This window comes from Scedosporium apiospermum (genome assembly GCF_000732125.1).
Source record: "Scedosporium apiospermum strain IHEM 14462 chromosome Unknown SEQ_SAPIO_0110, whole genome shotgun sequence".
NCBI classification, from domain to species: Eukaryota; Fungi; Ascomycota; class Sordariomycetes; order Microascales; family Microascaceae; genus Scedosporium; species Scedosporium apiospermum.
Genome location: NW_015971811.1, coordinates 2,065,216 through 2,082,048, shown reverse-complemented (window position 1 = coordinate 2,082,048; position 16,833 = coordinate 2,065,216). Strand labels below are relative to the sequence as shown.

The following is a 16,833-nucleotide window of genomic DNA, read 5'->3' as shown; positions in this document are numbered from 1 at the left end:
GCTAGTCCAATGGCACAGGGATCAGAATGAGATCTCTCACTGACAAATATACATGCTTCGTAGTCGCTTTGTCGTCAAGGCGGAACACAGCTCCACATTATCATGAAACCCGGTTTGGGCTTGTGTTTGACCCTCACGGCCATGACTACAGATTTGACTCTCACTTATTGTGCCTTACATTTTGACCTAACCCTCATCGCCAAGAGGCATCGAACTTGCATTTGACATGACGGCAAGATTTTGACCTATCGGGATCCGAGAGGCGCTATTGGCATGGCAAAGGGCTATTCCTGTTTCCATCGGTATTCTGCGCCATCGAGGTATTGATCCTCCACTGCACCCTACCTGCAAGTGTCTGATGGCACTGCCCAACGAAAATAAAGACGACTCAAAACATAAACAGACACAACGAAGACACCCTCAGCAATGCTATTGACTTAATGGCATCATGTACATCCGCTCCGCTCCTTGCCTTGTCACACAATCATCCACGATCCGCCCTTACCCGCCGTCTCACCCGCCCCTCCATTCTCCCGTCCTAAATTTTACTGCCCGTCCTTCCTTCCCATCCCGGCTTAGATGGAGGCACTACTTGTGCACTACGCTGGCTCGATATCTTAGCCCTAAACTCACAGTCGATATTTCGCGTTCGCGCCGTTTCCCCGCCCCACCTGGCCTAGTTGTTACGACGTGGGGTCCTCGATGTCATGCATTCTCACCTACCTATGTAAATCTACACTACTAGTATTCAGATTCCCCTATTCCCATCGTAAACATATCAAGATGACGGTCAGTAATTTGAGGCGGCCATTGGCCCAACCCCCATTTACCTTCCTCGATGGAACTCTGGGTACACCGCGTTCTCCGGTTGGCAAACGAAAAAAACTCCCCACGTATAAATTGGATCAGCTCCACATGGAGCATTGAGCGGCGTTGGTCATGCCAGGAATCGTCTTTATTTCGTACACTACTTCGTAGGAGTCGAAGAAGAGCACTAGCACTTAGTTCTTCAAATAAGCCTTGACTAAGAACACGACTAGCAGAAGCCGTAATATGGGGGAGGCAAGGTTGGTGTCATCAATACAAAGACGCATCGAGAGACGACCGTCGTCGCAGATTACCCAACCAGAGAAGAGAACGAAGTATGCAGTAGTTTTAGTTCTCTGGTCTCTATAGAGGGTACTCTCCCCGCTCTACGAAGTAAGGAGCAGTAGTGTCTCCGTGATGCATCACCAATCCCAGAAACCACTACGAATGACCATGTACGAAGTACTTCTGTGGTGTACACGGCGAAGGGCGAGTACAAGTACACTTCCTACACTACTTGTCCGCGAGAAAGAATCTTGAACAACGCCGATAATTGTAGTTCTTGCCAATGTTTTGCGCCTGGCCTCCTCAGATCGTCCGTCTGGCATTGAAAAAATCCATCTCGCCTCCTAGACCACCGGTAAATTGGTCCAGGCTGGCGAGCGCATGATTAGTGATGTTGAAATCCACACGCCAGGCACTCCTCGTGGCTTGAGAAATTCCCACTGTTAATATGCTGTGTGTGATCGGATAACATTCTCATCTGACACATGTTTGTTTTTCTCCAGAGCTCTTGGCTCGTGTGGTTTTCGACTGACTACGGCGTTGGCAAGAAAGCCAGCAACAACACCTCAATCAATTCAATACTCGTTCACGTAAGTTCCCTTTAGTGATCGTCGGCGCCGAAGTCCGTGCTGCCACTTTGTGTTGTAGGGGACCTGACTGTCAGAATCTCCGGCTTCAAATCCCCAGCTCGCTTGTATGTATGTCCTTTTTTTGAGTGCACAAAGCCAACTGAACCCTTCGGCGTCGGCGTTAAGGGTGTGTTGCACCGCCCTCACCCTCGTTTTTTTTTTTTTTTTTTTTTTTTTTTTTTTTCCTTTAACCCTCGATGGGAACCCCTGTAAATGCGATACGGTGGGTGGTGTTCCATTGGGCCGTTAGAGTCCGCCTCCCAACTAGTTTAAAACAGTGGCCGAAAGCCTCAAGCTACCTGTGAACTCTGTTGAAGCCACAAATCCCAGTTTGCAAGGATCTTGGGGCTACCTTTGTAGGTTGGTCGATAATAGGATATTGTACAAGTGAGGCTCCAGCTCATGAACGATCCTCTATCTGTTCAATTCAGGATGTTTGTTCCTTCGAGGACGGTGGAGCTTATGTCCGAACCTCTGCCCCATGCTACCTGCAAGGGAGAGGATTGTCTTCGATGACCTATCATGGCCGGAGATACGGACTTATTTGTGTTATTATGTCTGCAGCCGTCTCGGGGTTTTATGATCTGTCACTCACTCAACGCGAGTGTATGTTTGCAAGTGGTGCAACGCAGGGCAAGGGTTGTCAGCACGCCCGGTTCTGTTCCGTGCTTTTGAGTGCGTCGTCCTCAGAAGGGCAAACACCAGTCAAGGCGCACAGTGCGGAACGAGATCCGAGGCTCTTCCTTGATGTCTTTGTTTGCCTTGGTCGGTTGGCTCCTGACTGACCATCCCGAATGAGTCTTGTGTAGCACCACTGCAACAAAAAGCAAGAAGAATGAATCGTTTGATCAAATCGTAAAACTATCCATCCATCGAGCGTTCAAGTATCCCTTGGCATACAGAGGTGTAATAGTAGTTTCGATCCGCCCAAGAACAGAAAAGATCGACTACATCCCTGCAAAAGTAATACTCAAAACGGTTGAGCTGGTCTCTCGCCCCGGATGAAGTGGAACTTCGATTGATCTCTGGGGTTTGTGATGGTCCTGTGACGTACTGGGCCAGGATTAAGAATTTGTGATTATTACGACGTACACAATGGGCAGAGTCGGTATGGGCTGCTGGGACTCTGTGAATATCGTTATCCTCTGTCTTCGGGCGCTCTATTCATTCTCCTGAGTCCAGTTAAGAGGAGAAAAGAGACAGCTCGACCGCTTGCGACGATTCTCGGGCCGAGTTGGCCGAGCTCCACCACGATGTTTCTGGGGTCTTCCCGTGTTGGTTTCCTTTTCAGAAATTTCAGAAAAGGCTTGGCACTCCCGGAGCTTTTTCTTCTTCACCGAGTCCACGTTAGGTACGTATTACCAGACCGTTTTCCAGTGTGTATTAGTTGGATACTTGGATGATACTACTCCGTACGCCGGTTATTATAGAATTGAGCGTTTGGTAATCTTATCTTCTTGACTCCAGAAGGCAACGAGTCGAAGAGACAAGATGACGACGGACACGGTTCGGTGGAGGTAATATTACATCCTAGGAATATCACGCTATCACATTGGTGGGGGTAAAATGCGTACGAAGGGGGTAGCGGTTTAACACTTGATCAATGTATGACGATGAAATGGTCTCTTTTCTCTCACCAAGCAATAGAAGGTTGGCCTCATCATCGATGTTAAATTTACCACTTCGTGGGGTTGTACAGCATGGGGCGGACCACACCTGAGCCTAGCCCAGGCTCTGCCATTGGCATCAAGCAGTTTAGCGCCGGTTGATCTTTGAAATGCGTGCGGGCGGGCTCATTGTTTTTTTGAGCGTCCGCTCACACTGTATCGACAGCCGTTTACTGCTTAGCGTGGTGTGGGGAATTTCCCGCCCGCTGCCATTCTGGTGCATTAATGCTGGCATCGTACGAAGTACAATTGTACTTTATGGTGTACCGAGGTACTGAGGTACTTCATCCCCACGATTCGTACCGCTTTGTACGAAGTATACTTTGGACTTCTGGGTCAGGAAGGGTCTATTGATCATTGATGATTTGATGTGTGTGGAGTAGTTCATATGAAGTAGTTTGGCCTGGCAAACATTTTGTCTTAGTGTTTGCAGAATTAGTGCCATCTCGATCTTGACTTCAACAGACCACGCATTCTCAAACCATCAAATTAAGATGTTGGCAATAAAACAAAATTTGCCCTTGTTTCCAGAAAAGACCTCAAGGGCAATCTCGCACTGATTTCCCCTCTTAAGAGTATACGCCAAGAACACACCATCTACCTGAGCAAGCCCTTCGAGTGTTCCACAGCCCTTCGAATGCTTCCCCAAGCCTCTAGGCTCCAAGTCCCCATGCGGGCCGAATCAAGCGCCAGCGATCATCCTCAAGAGTCAAGCCTCATCTCCTCAACGTTGACTTCGTGTAATATATCCAGGACGACGGGGGAACGGTTGGCTAGAGGGCGGCGAAGTCATTTGCTCGGGTCCATCGAGGGCCCTCTTTTGAGCAAAATTTGGGGCCCCTGATTCCCTGTGTATGACTGGCCGGGCGCAGCATCCACGGGTGGTTCGAAGGCACAAAACCCTCTGAACACAGGTACGGAGTCGTCCAATTCCCCCACTCACCCCCTAACATGGTGTTCAGGACTCTGTAGTGTGGCGTTATGGAGAGACATCTGAGTGTCATGCGAGTAATAAGTATTGCTCATTTCCCTCAAGCTCACAATGCCTCCAAGGCCTCAGGGCCCGTTTCCGCAAAATGAGACGGCGCCCGCCTCGCAACGCCAACTTTCAAGTGCCGACAAGTCGAATGGCAGGTGGCATCAATCACTCTGTGTGGCATGGCATTACGAGCACGCTGTTTCCGAGGTTCGATTGGTCTCTGCGTATCTGCAGCAGCGTCCGAATGGATCTATGGCGGCGTGAACCCTACATCCGGCCAACCTCCCGTCCCCTTTTCCGTCGTCAATCATTCCCTAGTGCATAATAGGATTGAATGGGCCGCTTGGTGCTTCGTAGACCCCCTTCAGTCCTTTTTTCCCTTTTTCTCTTCTGGTTTCGTACCTTCATTTTTGCCCTTCTGGTCGAACGGGATATGTGCCTGCTCTGCATGGACAACACGCTCCTGTTACATACTGTAGTGTACATTCCTAGTACCCACATGTCCATCCCTCCGCTGTCAAGCATTCTCCAACGAATGATCAATTGATGTCTCTGAAGTTGCAAGTTCAAGTACTTCGCCGTTGTCAGTCCAATTGTCTTGGCCTGGAAGCGGAGCCGTTGCGGTGATTTCTTCCCCACCTGCGACTTAGTGTACCGCCTTGTACCTCAGGTACCCGAAGTACCCCTCGAATAGTTGAATGGAGCGAGGATCCGGGCTTGTAAACTGATCAAATTCGACCTCATTGTTGGTGAGGATTAATTTTTGGACGCAGGGTGAACAGTGCTTCCTGCTTGCTTGAGCTGTGCTCATCTTGAATCGAGCGGGACGAAAGCGGGGGGGACACGCAAGACGACCGACAATAATCTCCCCTTAATCGAATGCATCATCGATGGCACTACGAAGTAAGAAAGCTGCAGGAAAGGGGAAATTTTTTCCGCTTGCCTACTCCGTACTGTACGCATGCTTCGAAGACGAATGTTTACTCCAATCGGCCTGCTCTTCGATGGAAGGGATCCTCGATGTCGTATCGACGCGGAGATGACCAAGGTGCATGCATATATCCAACGTATTGCAACGCGAAATGACTCCATCGATCGGAGCGTGCCACATCTTGGATTCCCTCTCAGGGATCATGGCCGGTCCGCTGGAGGGTTCAATGAAACGGACCAGAAAGAGCGGTAACAATGTGGCTACGCAATTCGAGTTTGCCAACTTGCGAGCCAGGCCGGGCGAGACTAGTGAATGAAGCTTCTGATGAATGGCTCCATGCCCTATCCAAGGCCCTAAACCTCACGTGGCATCAATCAATTGCCAAACGCTAACAACAGCAACCATGTTGCGAAGGAGTACATTACAAGTAGCGTAGACTGGGGGAGTCATTAAACTAGTGTAGTTGAACCCCAGTTTACACTATAAATAGGTCTGTCTCGATATATCTAAAGAGCGAGAGTAGGTTGAGTGAGGGTATGACTATGTATCACGATCCGAAAATCCTTAATCATGGCCCCTTCCGCGAGTGTCTTCTCAAGGCGTCGTCAATCATCAATGTCATCCTACTTTTACGGAGTGGTACAGTATCAAGCAAGGAGGCCCTACCCGTACCCGTTTACCAAGGAGGGAAACGGAGCAACCTACTTCTTTTAGCATCACCTCACCTCCCTCCGGGCGTCAAAGCATCGGATGTGGAGTAACAGTAAATGCGAGGCGAGACTGCCTGTCTCCGACTTGATAGGGATACGAAGCTTCGACAGCTTTGGAAAGGCTATTGGCAGAGGAGCGAACGGCGGGATCGCCATCGCACCGTTTTCCCCCACTCCACCCATTGATTAGATTGATGGACAAGTGAACATCGAAGTATTATTAGCGATTTGATGTTCATCTTTTGATTGAAGAGTTGCCTTATCCTGAACGGACCAACACAGTTCAACACATACTTCGTACGGTGCGGGCGGGATGCAGCACAGGACAGGCATTTATCAAGCGTTAGAGCACGTCCTCAACGCTAGGGGAAGCGCAAGAACGCTGCCGTTCATCATCGGCGATCTTGGCGTCGATGGAAATAATCTAGTGTATGTATACGAAGTACGAAGTAGTGTACACTCCACTCAACTACCTCGCAGTTCCCCCTAAAACCGACCCTGTTTTATAGTTGAGACTAGTGTACTTCACGAAACTTCCTTGACGAAGTGTCACTTACCTGTAGCTTATCCCCACTCTGTCAGTTAGCCACCTGGTGCGCCCTTTGCAAACCGGCAGAAACGGGCTGAGGTCAGAAAACATTTCGCGGCTCAGCTTGCCCTAATTCACCCTCCCACCAGCCTCCGGCAATGTATGAGTATGACAGACAGGACAGGTTGAGCAGGACCCTTGCTTCTGCGGCCTTTACAGTTTCCGTGCTATGTAGATCACTTACGAGGGATTGGCCCACCGCTGGCGGGCTCCCAGCACCATCTCTGATCTCGTTTTTAGACCAGCCTTTCGATCTGCTGATGGCTGGCAATCGTAGATTACACGCCCTACCCACTTCCTATACTTTGATGCTCTCGGTCACAGAACGGAATCCCACCGCCTTCCTTGTGCGGCGGGCGGTAGGAATATCAAACACTAAATCTCTTTTCTCTTGCTGGTGCATCACGTTTTCCACCGCAAGTGTAGCCCTCGAGGATGCTACCAGCACATCGTGGGACCCTTGCAACGTGGAGCCCTGGCCAATCCTGCCTCTTCCGGACAGGACAGATGCGGGAGACCATCAACCAGGTTTCTTCGAAATTTCTTCCATTTCCCATCTTGGTGTGCCATCGAATATTACCTTCCTATTGCTTCTCTCATCACATTCCTTTTCGTAAACATCAAACTGGATGTCAAATTTAAGGACGCCTTTTTTTTCTTATTACCCCATATGATTCCAAAACCGCCTCCTCTACTGCGCACTTGACTGACCCCGAAGACCCTCTTTCACATTCACCCCTGGAGAAACCAACCACCAAAGTCCCTGATCGCGGCCCCGTAATATACGAGGGACTCTAAGGCCGACAGTCGATGATAGCTGAATGACTGCATGGCAATTAGACGGTGAAAGTTTGCTGCTTCTGTCCTCCTGCAGTAACTTATGCGGCTTTTTAACCTCACTCGTACTTGAAACGGGGGTTCGGCGTTTGGTGGAGTGTAGTCTCAGGTACCATTTAGACCCGTCTTCGCCCCATCTCATGCGGCGTCTGCCTTCCTTCGAGCAAGGCACGGGCGAGATCTCGTTGAGATATCTGTCGATGTATAAGCGTAACGTTGTAGTCATCATTTGGGAAAAAAAAAAAAGAGTAAGGCGCTGCATTTCTCATCACCTCGTGGAACGAGATGAAATGAAACCACTCGTCTTCTCTGCCCCTCTTTCTCCCGTACTTCGTATACTTCGCGGGGCCTCGCCTTCTCCTTCCTAGATCATGGCCAGACCTCGGTAGTCTCCCAAGTGGGATCCGCATCCTTACCAAGATATCGATATCTCCATCTCCTCGCCTTGCCTAACTCGCTGAGATCAACCCTGTCCACCTCATCCGGCACGAGCACTACGACCCTAAAATTCTTCCTAGCAATCTCATCTCCGAGGTCCTCTACCTTCTGCCCTAGACCGAGCCCTTCCCCTCCGGTGCCCTCCGCCACGGGACGTCCCGGCTGGGGGTTCCTGAAAGATCCTCTCATCAGCGGGCTCATGTTGCCAAAGTGCCCTGTAATTTCCCTCTCCCAGCTAAACGACCCATCTCCAACCCGCCTCATGCGCTCCAGTAGAGTCTCCCGTACCCTCACGGACGCCTCACCGTCGGACTCGACGTCGGGTGCTAGCAGGTACGCCTTGCCGCTGAATCTCCACTGCGTCATCGCGTCAGGAATCCAGAATACGGCCTCGAAGGGACCGCCTCCCCCCGTGCCTCTCGTGCCGTCTGGGCCTTCTTCCCCCTCCAGCGAAATTTCCTGCGCCTTGTCCATCCTTGCGTCGGTCGTCAGCGAGAGAAAATCGCTCTCGTAGATGCGTGGGTTCCTCTCGGCCGGGTTATTTTCGTTTTCCGGAAGTGTCCCCCACATGCCGCGAAAGACAACGGTTCTGACACGGGGCACCCACGAAGTCGTGGCCGTGGTGGCCACCGGGAATGATGAGGATGCGTCGGCGATGGTGCCGTTGTTGTTGCTAGTGGCATGGATGGTGCTGAAGGAACATACGGGAAGCGCGAGCTTGGTGAGGTGGGAGAGGAACTGAGCACGCCAGGGCGCCGTTTGCAGCGGCTGTGATGGGGGCATTACGGCTCGTAGTGGCATGCTCGGGAGGTTTCTGATGCACATAATAGGGCAGTACCTCCGTTTATTTTTGTCGAGTTTACCGTAGTCTCATTACTGATTTATCGGCAACTTGGGTGATTCTCGGGCTGGGCTCGCTGGGGTTTGTTTGTGAGCGATTGACTGAGGTATTGATGTGCTCGGGGTGAAGTTTGCACCTTTAGCGCCGAGGTTGCGAAGCGGGATGGGACGGTGTGGGTTTTCGTTGAAATCATCGGATCTCGTTCACCAAGACTTTCCCTCCCCTTTCCCTCCCAAATCATGTCTGCCGGCCACATCTACAATTTGCATGTTATCAACAAACATCGCACGCTAAATCGAGATGATACAGGCACTATATCAAAGCGACACTCGCAAGAAACACCGCTAAAATACTTTTCTTTCTTCGGGTAAGAGTGGGCGGTTACTGCATGTCGCACGCAATTCTGAGGAGTCCTTTCGCTTTCCCTTCGCCTCCCCAGACGTCCACCTCTCCGCCCGAGCCACGCTCTCTGCCTGGTGCTCTAGGAGAAAGAAATTGGCGAAACGTATGGACAGAAGAATAAAATATGGGACGGTCTCGAATCGAGTCGTCAGCGCTACATAAGTGGACTAGCGACGGGGGCACCCGGAAGATCTGGCCGGACCATGTTTAAAGAGCCTTTCTTAGACCCTGCAAACCCGGATCCCCTGCGGCGGAATTCGCGTGTCATGTTTCATCGAAGTCGATGATGGTTCCTTTACAGAGACCCTGTCCACATGGAATGCCCCCATGGAATGCCCCCATGGGCCAGGTATTCCCCACACAAACAAGCCAAACGCAGTGAGTTGATATCGCGGCTGGGCGAGCCGGTGAGGATATTAGACCGCTAGCACTAGACGTGAGACGAGGTGAGTGATCCAAAGGGTTAGCTTATAAGCACACCCCTTCGTAGCAAAAGGGGCCTGTCATTAATGAACAAATCGAAGTTGAGCGTCGAGCCCTTCTCCCTCTCTGTCTTTTCTTCCTGTGTGGGAAGGTGCATATTCTTATGGTCCTTGTCAGCCCATCAGGTCGTCACCTGCTTCACTTTGTTGCAGTCATGGAGGTTGCATTGCTCAAGTCCAAGTGACATGAAAATTACATCCTGTTGGCAACATCTAGGCAAAATTCTGAAAGGATGGGGTCTGGCCGCAGGGGTTGGTGGGTGTAAGCCAAGGGAGGGCAAGTTGGCTTTCTGAGCCTATGTATCTCTCAAATGCGCTCAACCATGCCAACAGATGAGTCCGCCTTGACGCTAACCTTAAGCCTTCTTGCGTGGGGAGCTTCCGGTTAATAAACAAATAGAAGGACGACTTCTTGCTGGCGTCGTAGTTGTAGTAGGTTCCTCTTGTCTAAATAATTTAGTGTATTGGGGGATATGGTTTCCTTTGACGAAAGAGTGTCAGGCAGGCGATCGAGTTTCTCAACCACTCGCGGTTTGCAAGTGCAGCTTTCCCTCGACCAGGCAAAGTCGTGTGTAAAGTCCGACCGACTGTATCTCTAGAAATATTGCAGTCCACATGTTGCACGAGGCTCTCACAAGAACTCCAACGCAGCCTTCCTTTGGGTCTGAAACTCTCCGCTGGGCATGGGCAGTTCTAGCTCCTTTGTGTTGGTCGAATCCGGCGGATTGAATGACGACAAGTTCCGACCATATTAATCGTTTTAGCTTGCAAAGGTATGACGCCAATGACCAGGTGGTGGAGTGCGTGGGCGTGCAACGGGATGGGGCAGAGCTTTAAGCTTGAATGCTTGAGAGCCCACGTGTGACCACCTTGACTATATCCCCCATTCAAACAGTCAAAGAGTAATCTTAGTTTACATCGTGTATTGCCAGCTAGGAAATAGTTTGTGAAGTAAACTAGTTTAGTGAGTTGATGTTTTCTGCCAGTTCCGACGTGCCGAGAGAATAGCCCAATAGTTTAGTTATGTGTGTTCTGGCGTGCTCGATTGGGGGCCGGTGAGGCGTGATGACGCTGGATCAGGACACCGTCGACAGTGTTCTGCCCACCACAATGCCTCTATTATTCGACACTGCCGTTGTCACTGGCTCTACCACTTTGCAAGGTCTGGAACTTTTGAGTCAAGTCGTGGGCGGGGGCGTTTGGCAGACGGGTTCTTCGTATTGGATGCGAGACTCGTCAGCCCACGGATCAATCGACGCCCATTGGACGATAACCTGCCCAGAACCCTGGCCTGCATTGGCACGGACAAATGCAGTTAAGAGGGAAAGGGAAAATGTGGGAAAATTGTGAGGGACGTCACCAAAAGTTGGCCCAGAAGGTCACACACATAAGGTGAGGTGAGGTGAGGAGCGGGTGGAAGCACTGACGAGGGGAGGCAAGAGGGGGAGAGGGAGAGAGGAGGGAGAAATCAATGAGAGGAGGGGGGCGGAGCAGTCTTGGTCTTGGCCACAGATGCCGACCCCGTTTTCCCCCATTTTACGCGACTTTGGAAAGAACCAGACGCAATCAATCCTTCGCAGGAATTGTGAGCACGAATGTACACATCTCCCGTCTCCAACTTTAAACACCAGAATTCAAAATTCAAACAGGCAACCATTTTCTTCACCCCCGCGAGCCCCAGCGCCGGATTCCTCGCGATTTGACAATTTTGTCCGACAAGACACCTGCCCTACCGTTTGCTCCTCCGCTCTTGGTCGAGCTCTTCGGCTGCCTTCGTAATCGGGCAGACAGTCCAACTTTGGGGGCACTTTGAGAGTTTGCTCCCTCCGCCCCTATTTTTGGAGCTTTGCGCGCTTTTTCGTTTTACCTGTCTTGGCCCGCACGATCGGGATTGTTAGCCTGGATTTCTTGCCTTCACTCCTCCACTCCCGATTCTCCCCTCGTGATTGATCAAAGACGTGGTGGCCCTGGATGGGCAATAGGTATGCCGGAATGCGCGGCCTCACCGGAACTGCTCTGGCAGTATTGCCTGTGCTGAGCGGTCTTGGATATGTGAATGCTCAGGGTGAGTTTAACCATCACGATTTTATTTTGGATCTTGTCGTTGGTGATGTTCCTCGAGTACGTGGATTGGGAGGAAGAAGAAGAAGAAGAGGCTGCTTGGTGCTCCGATCCGAAATAAAACATTGAAATCTCATTGCCATTTATTAGAGACCGCAACTGCTCTTATCCCCCTCGACCTCGGCGACTATGGATTCGATCGGGAACTGGTACGTCGGCCCCTTTCCGTATTGTTGTTGTCTTGTCTGTGATGCCCGTGTTTGTGCCTCGAGTTCTGAAACCTGTGCCGTTCTTTTCTTCTGTGTAGACTCTCCTCTTCACCCTCTTCGAATCCGATAAACCATGCGGGCTCTCCAACATCCAGCTCAACGGCCAGTCCCTGGCCACCCTCGCCGGACATTCCGGTCGCGAAACGATCTTCGAAGATTATGGTTCCGAAGTAATTACCAACTGGGTGCTCCAGTGTATCGACGTCGACGATAAGCCGGTCCGGGAAAGCATCACCATCCAGATTGACTCCATCGACGGCACGCATCTCGAAGATGTAATATTCACCGTAAACTTCCATCAGTCTAGTCCCGTTGCGATTCTTAGTGTGGATGGGCAGGCCACCAGTGCCCCAATCCTTGATATAAGTTCGACTCAAAGAGATTTCTGGGCTCCCGCAAGTGAAAACGATGACCCAGACAGCGAGGTCCAAGCCGCTATCGAGGAAATTCAGCTCCTCCGCTATCAACAACGCGAAATCGCCCATCGGATTAAAGAATTGGAATCCTTCGTTAGGCAATCCGAGTCGGGCAATGCGTCTTCGTGCCGAGGGAAAGTTAGGTGCATCATGAAGCACTTCCTCGATCGAGTTGCCGGCATAGCTGCCAAAGCCTATTCCAATGTTGTGGGCTCCGACTCGGACTCTGCGTTCAAGTCTCCTAATCAAACATCCCTACACGGTGATGGCGAGGGCTCCAACGAAAGTAGCACTCGTTTACACATTCCCTTGAGGCGGCCATCCTGGCGCCCTCTATTCTGTCCTTGTTCTCCCGACGACTCTACCAGCCATCTCCCCAAGACTCCGTCGGATGACTCGACCCTGCCGCCTCTTCCCATCACTCCTCCTCTTGGCGATGACTCGCCTTCTAACCCCGACAACTCTACACAAATACCTGGCGATGACGGCGGCATTGGAAACGGCAAGCCGGGTGACTCTGAACCTGATTCGAAGAAGGGCGGAACGAAACCCATTCAGTCGGATGGCAGGGTAAGTTCTAGATTACAATCCAAAATCCATACATACCAATATCACCAAGCTAATCGCAAAGCAAAAACCTAGAGCAATTCGTCGCCTACGGATAGCCTCATGCCCGCTCTAGTCTTCATGATGATCGTGGCCTCGATTTTCTGCGCCGTCCGCTACAGACGCCGCATTGCCGAGTTCCACCAAGAGCGTAGACGTCGACGACTAGAGCGCCACCGTCGGCGTAGGGAAGCCGCCCTCGCCTTCGTCCGCCGCCTGATTCCCGGTCTTCCCAACCAGCGCTGTACCGACATGGAGCAACAGCAGCAGCAACAGCAACAGCAGCATCAACAACATTACCAGCAGGTCGACATTCCGGACGTGCCCGAACCGACCGGAGAAATGCAGCAACGTACGCGGCGGTCACAATCCGATGCGTCGAACACGATGGAGCAGGACCTGGCTCAACTGCGTGCGGCCGTCGCCATGGTTGATAACCTCGTAGCTGGTGGCGACGCCATGAGAGAAACAGCCGTAGTAGACCGCGAACTCGACCCGTTGTTGACCAGCATGCGTGGGCGTCGGGGTTCGATGCGAGAATCTGCCGGCTTTGCCGAGTACTCCTACCCCGCCATGCACCACGATCTACCGCCCGCGTACGAGTCCGAGGAGGAAGGCTCGTCGGCCATGCCCGCCATTTCGGACGGTTTTCGACGAGGTCAGGGAATGACGCCGTATTCACCGGGGTACGGGACCTCGACGGCGAGGAGTAGTGCCGACGAATTAGGATATCGTAAGCCGTAATGGGCGGGGCTGGAACACACAACTTGGTTTGGTCTTAGGGAAAGAGACGGGAATCTGGGAATAGGGAACGAACTGTGCTGGCGTAGGTAATGGATATGGTTAGGAGGCGAGGGAACATCTTCTTGAGTTATGATTTTCTTTTCTCTGGCGTTCCGGATATGAAGGGAGGGGAGGCTTCCACGTAACTGGACCATTGGGAATGGGCTCTTGATGGCGTTTTAAGGCTGGCATTTTTTTTATTTTTTATTTTTTATTTTTTAAACCCTCCCTCTATGGACCCCGTTCCATCAACGGTTATTTTTCTATGTAATAATATAATCGTCGAACTGCATGATTCGTCTCGTCATAGGCGTGCGTGGCTTCATTTTCCGAATACAAACGCCTTGAAATTCCGAGCTATTCTCTCCACACCATCCTTTAGCTCCCACCCCTTGGCCTCACACACTCTACGGTAGATGTCCTCCAGAGCAGCGTCCATGTCAGGACCAGCGGCGTGCAGGTCACTCTCGACCAACAACCTATCATCCGGGATAGCGGCCAGCACCTCGGCGAACTTGGCGTGTGCCGAAGGAGCGCCCAGGTTGACGGCGGTGGAGAGGGAAAAGTAGACGTCGGCTGGGACCTGCGGTTTCACGTAGCGCTTCAAGACCTCGACAGATCCGCTGAAGGAGTGGAGACATATCCTCGGCGGGAAAGGCTTGCTCGCAGCCTTTCTCTCCTCCTTCTTCTTTTCCCTCAGGGCTCGCATCTTTTGATAGTATTCGTCATTTTCTTCGTCGTTGGAAAATTCAGATTCGTCGCTGGTAGACCACCAGTCCTCTGCGTTGGGCGCAACCCTCCTCCTCTCACGTTTACTCAGCACGTCCTTCTCGTGACCTTTCCATAATGCGGAGATGGCATCGTAGAGCACGCCATGGGCCTGCACGCCGTGCACGCTCACGGGAACCTGGAGCTCACCCGCCAGCCTGAGCTGGGCTTGCAGGACGGCGATCTGGTGGGGGATCGAGACAGTGTGGGGGCTGAGGCGGCGACCTTCCCTGCCGCCGGGAGTGGTGAGCGAAGCGTCTCGGTTTTGAGGGGCCGTGCCGTCGGGCCACTTTTCCGGGAGGCGGAAGGCTTTGTCGATGCCGATTTCGCCAATTAAGGCTACGGGGTGGGATTTGACGCGGGATCGGGTGGCGTTTAGGAAGGAGGCGAGCGGGGTCGGGGTGGGTAGTTGGGAGATGAAGTCGGGACCTTTCGGGGGAGGGGTAAGTATGGCAGAGTAATGCTTCATTTTGAACTCCTGTATCGCCTCGGGGGAAGCGTCGGGGCCGGGCACATTTGCCGCCGAGGGGTCGTCATCGTGATAGAGTTGGTGGGCGAACCACGGGTGCCAGCCGAAAGCGGGTATGACGTATCTTGAAGAAGGGTCACTGTACGATGATGGTAGCTCTGAGGGTTGCTTGAGGCCGTGTTTGGAGGCGACTTCGCCGACGAGATCCTGGTCTTGGGACCGGGTGGCCATGATGGCGAGAAGTCGCGTGCTCATGGTGGGGATACTGGCTATGGAGCTCATGGTGTCTGTGGGATGGCAGTGGGCGTCGATCACCCCGGCTTCCCAGGGGAAGGGGGAGGTCGGAGAAGAGCCGGAGTCCTGGCTGGGAGCATGATGCTCTCCTCCACACATGACTTTCTTTAGATTTGGCTTCAGCCCTGCAAGGCGACTTCTCACTATGGGGGGCGTATAGAGTACGGACTTGGGAGAAACCAGACCCTTCTATGGCGAATACTGTTCTTGTAGGGCGGAAATGCGGAAGTGAAGTCCACTGTACGCAGCCAGCGTGTATTATTTGAAGCTTATTAGCCTGATTACTAAGAACCCCCCCTTGATCAGATATTATCTGGGGAGGAGGCAGAAGGCAGAATTCCTAGACTTTACAATACCATGGAATACACGAGTAATCAAGTTCGGATTTGGTTTCATCGAAGTGACTGATTGTGTTGTCTGATTCTATCAAATTTCGACTGTTTCTTCTCTGGATCTCCTGAGTTGGATCTGTTTCTTCCTTCTTTCTGTTCTGTTTCAGATCTTTGAGTCCTGATTGGAGGGCTACAAATTGGTGCTTCTATACAGATCAGGTGGTGTGCCATCCATCCACCTAATTCTATTACTGTTATTATTGAATCCTGTCTCTTTTCATCAGATCTACTTAATTGACCCTGTAATTAGCTTAATATCTACCCTAATTATTAGAAGAGTGCCCTTTTTTTCCTCCTTTGATTGATGATCAGGAAGAAGAGCACCTCCCCTTCGACACTGGTACCCGCTGAATCCTCATCCTCCTCTCTGATGGAAGTAGAGAGGGACTTGAAGCACCTCTGCGAGCAGGTTATGAAGGATGAGTTATTGAAAGAATTGAGCGATCATGGATAAGGGCCTAACCCTGAGGAAGCAATGTCGGTTATACTTGCCCTGATGACCTTTACTGGGGGCCCTAGAGAAGATATTGGTGATTACCTTGATTACGTGGAAGCTACTGTGGTGGTGTTGACGCTAGTAGAGATGGGATAGAAGATGCTGCTGAAGAGATAGGTGTTTCGATCTGGCCTGAAGGGGGCTGCTAAGGCTTGGTATTCAGCCCTGCCTAAAGAGACCTGATTGGATTGGGAAAAGACTGTTGAGGCTGTTTAGGAGAAGTATGGTGAGGTTGCTTGGGTAGCCGGGGACCCAGTGGTAGTTGCTGCTGCTGCAGCGTTCTGAAGGCAGGAGGGGGAGCCCCTGAAGCTCAAGGTTCAATTAAGGGTTGATGGCACGTTGATGGGGTGTGAGCAATAACATTGAAGCAACAGGCAACGACCTAGTTGAGGTGGGGTTATTAGTACTTCGTAGCTCGAATCGATTACAAAGGCATACTGGCGAGATGGCGATGGTGGTGTCAAAGAAGCACTTGACGGCTTTACTGGGGTGCGGGGCACAATTTCGAATTTCGTAGTTCGTGGTCTACAATTGTAGTGAGGGGCAGACTGCGAGTATCATTATAATATTAAGGTTTATAGCCTTGGTCTTAGTTTCCTAAAACTAACACTAGAAATTTATCAACTATTCGGCAGATTTCTGGGCTAACTCTGGACGTCGATATGGACCACTGTGTGGACGA

At 51.5% G+C, this 16,833-nt stretch overlaps 1 protein-coding gene and 2 pseudogenes across 1 annotated transcript; 1 reads left to right on the top strand and 2 right to left on the bottom strand.

Annotated features, from left to right (window-relative positions):
- Positions 1-7,803: 7,803 nt before the first annotated feature.
- On the bottom strand, positions 7,804-8,655 carry SAPIO_CDS7502 (annotated as a pseudogene; the record flags this gene model as incomplete).
- Positions 8,656-11,589: 2,934 nt separating this feature from the next.
- SAPIO_CDS7501 (uncharacterized protein) lies at positions 11,590-13,693 on the top strand (the record flags this gene model as incomplete). Its single annotated transcript, XM_016789352.1, has 4 exons — positions 11,590-11,662; positions 11,809-11,867; positions 11,966-12,913; positions 12,986-13,693. The coding sequence occupies 4 exons, from the start codon at positions 11,590-11,592 to the stop codon at positions 13,691-13,693; spliced, it is 1,788 nt and encodes a 595-aa protein (XP_016641179.1).
- Positions 13,694-14,054: 361 nt separating this feature from the next.
- SAPIO_CDS7500 lies at positions 14,055-15,251 on the bottom strand (annotated as a pseudogene; the record flags this gene model as incomplete).
- Between the last annotated feature and the right edge of the window lie 1,582 nt (positions 15,252-16,833).